The sequence below is a fragment of the Leuresthes tenuis genome, unplaced genomic scaffold (genome assembly GCF_036924035.1).
Source record: "Leuresthes tenuis unplaced genomic scaffold, fLeuTen1.0.hap1 SCAF_19, whole genome shotgun sequence".
NCBI classification, from domain to species: Eukaryota; Metazoa; Chordata; class Actinopteri; order Atheriniformes; family Atherinopsidae; genus Leuresthes; species Leuresthes tenuis.
In genome coordinates, this window is record NW_027325373.1 from 3,918,093 (window position 1) to 3,919,750 (window position 1,658).

The 1,658-nt window shown below is 43.7% G+C and overlaps 1 protein-coding gene across 1 annotated transcript; it reads right to left on the reverse strand.

The window, feature by feature from the left end:
- Positions 1-217: 217 nt before the first annotated feature.
- On the reverse strand, positions 218-1,277 carry pmchl (pro-melanin-concentrating hormone, like). The gene has a single exon (XM_072371747.1). The coding sequence runs from the start codon at positions 759-761 to the stop codon at positions 351-353; it is 411 nt and encodes a 136-aa protein (XP_072227848.1). The 5' UTR covers positions 762-1,277; the 3' UTR covers positions 218-350.
- Between the last annotated feature and the right edge of the window lie 381 nt (positions 1,278-1,658).

A 1,658-nucleotide genomic window follows, 5' to 3' on the forward strand; every position in this document is an offset into this window, starting at 1 on the left:
TCCAGAATATTCTAAATTTGTTACTGGAACCATAGGCTTTACAGCCAAATACACACACAGAAACATTTTTAAATTAACCTGGCTTGAATTCTACAACTGGAGAAGAAACTATCGCTCTTTTTAACTCAATGTTTTTTCTTAAGGTCATTCTTGTGAGTCGCTGTGAAAGGATACCAACCTTCTGCATTTCAGCTTCCAAATATGCAAAGACATAAGACAGAATTCAATGATATTTATTCTGAGATCTGCAATAATTTAAATTTACAAACACAGCTTTCTGGATCACGTTACAACTCAGTGAGAGACATGTTGTTGTCCTTCGTTGGGCCACATTGAGGAGCAGAACTGTCCTAGACCTCCCAGCAAGGCCGGTACACCCTTCCCACCATGCACCTCATGGTGTCCCTCCTCAGGATGGGGATGTTCAGCTGCTGTCCAGCATCTCTATGCTCGGTGGACTGGCTGTTGTCGTCAGCCGTGCGCTTGTAGGCGGACAGTCCATTGTGCAGCACTCGCAGGTCCCTCCAAAGGCTCGGATCAGCAGCAATAACGATTACCCTCGGCGCTCTGGATTTGGTCCAAGGGGCCAGATCTGCATCGCCAAGGCCATTTTCCGTCGCCTGATCGCTCAGAAGTGAGGTAAAAGCCTCCTCCTCCAAGGATCCTTCTTCAGTCTTGCCCATGGGTAATGCTGCTGACAGCGCATTGCACTCGAATAAGAGTGCTACGGCAAAGATGACTGACATGAGCGACTGTCTCATGGTGAAAATCTTCCGGGAGGAGTCAGTCGTTGGCTTGGTGGGATGAATTTCGTTCCAGAAGTCTTGCTCCGCTGATCTGACTTTAGGTTCATATCATGCGCTTTTATACCATTTTGAAATCCTTGAATTGACCACGTTGGATAGTTTGTCATTGTAGCTCCTTGTTTTGTGTTCAGGAAATTAGTCACAGGCATTAGAGAACAGTTGGGTAGAACGCTTGCTGTGTTCAAGTGTGTTGTTTTGGTGGAAAGTTAATTAAAATCTCTGGTGTTGTGACTCATTTTAGACACTTGACAATGAAAGAGTGAAAAGTCTTTGAATAGGTGACACCCAAGAATAACATTAATCCAAAATTACTGCCCTTTAAAACAACAAGGACAGATAACCCGTCTGGGAAGCTCTTGAGGTGTAGACTCTTGATCATGAAATCGGTTTTTCCCAGAGCATTGTTTGCAGTGATGTTCAAGAGGGGACTTAATCTTGGCTTAGTGAGAAAAAAAGCTAACAAATTATTCTTGAAGTGTTTGTGTCTTCGTGGCAGCAGCTCATTGTTGACGTGTCAGAGACGAAGAAAAGTTAGAAAATGCTCCTTTTAGGTGACGAGACAACATATATACTCCTAAGAGCTTGAGGTGGAATCTGGTCTGATCTCTAGCCGGAGCACAACACACAGTAATTACAGCCTCGCATAATTATGGTTGCCAGATGGGTTGTTGAAGGGTTGCACACCTGCATCTGATAAGATCCAACTGAAATCAGTTGATGCTAAATGCAAGTGACATTTAAAGAAAGCTTTCTTATCTATGATTGGATCATTTCTCTACCGCCATCTACTGTTCCAGAATAGCACTTCTCCAGCTAAGATCATGGGAACACTAAGGAGCACTAGAAACGTAT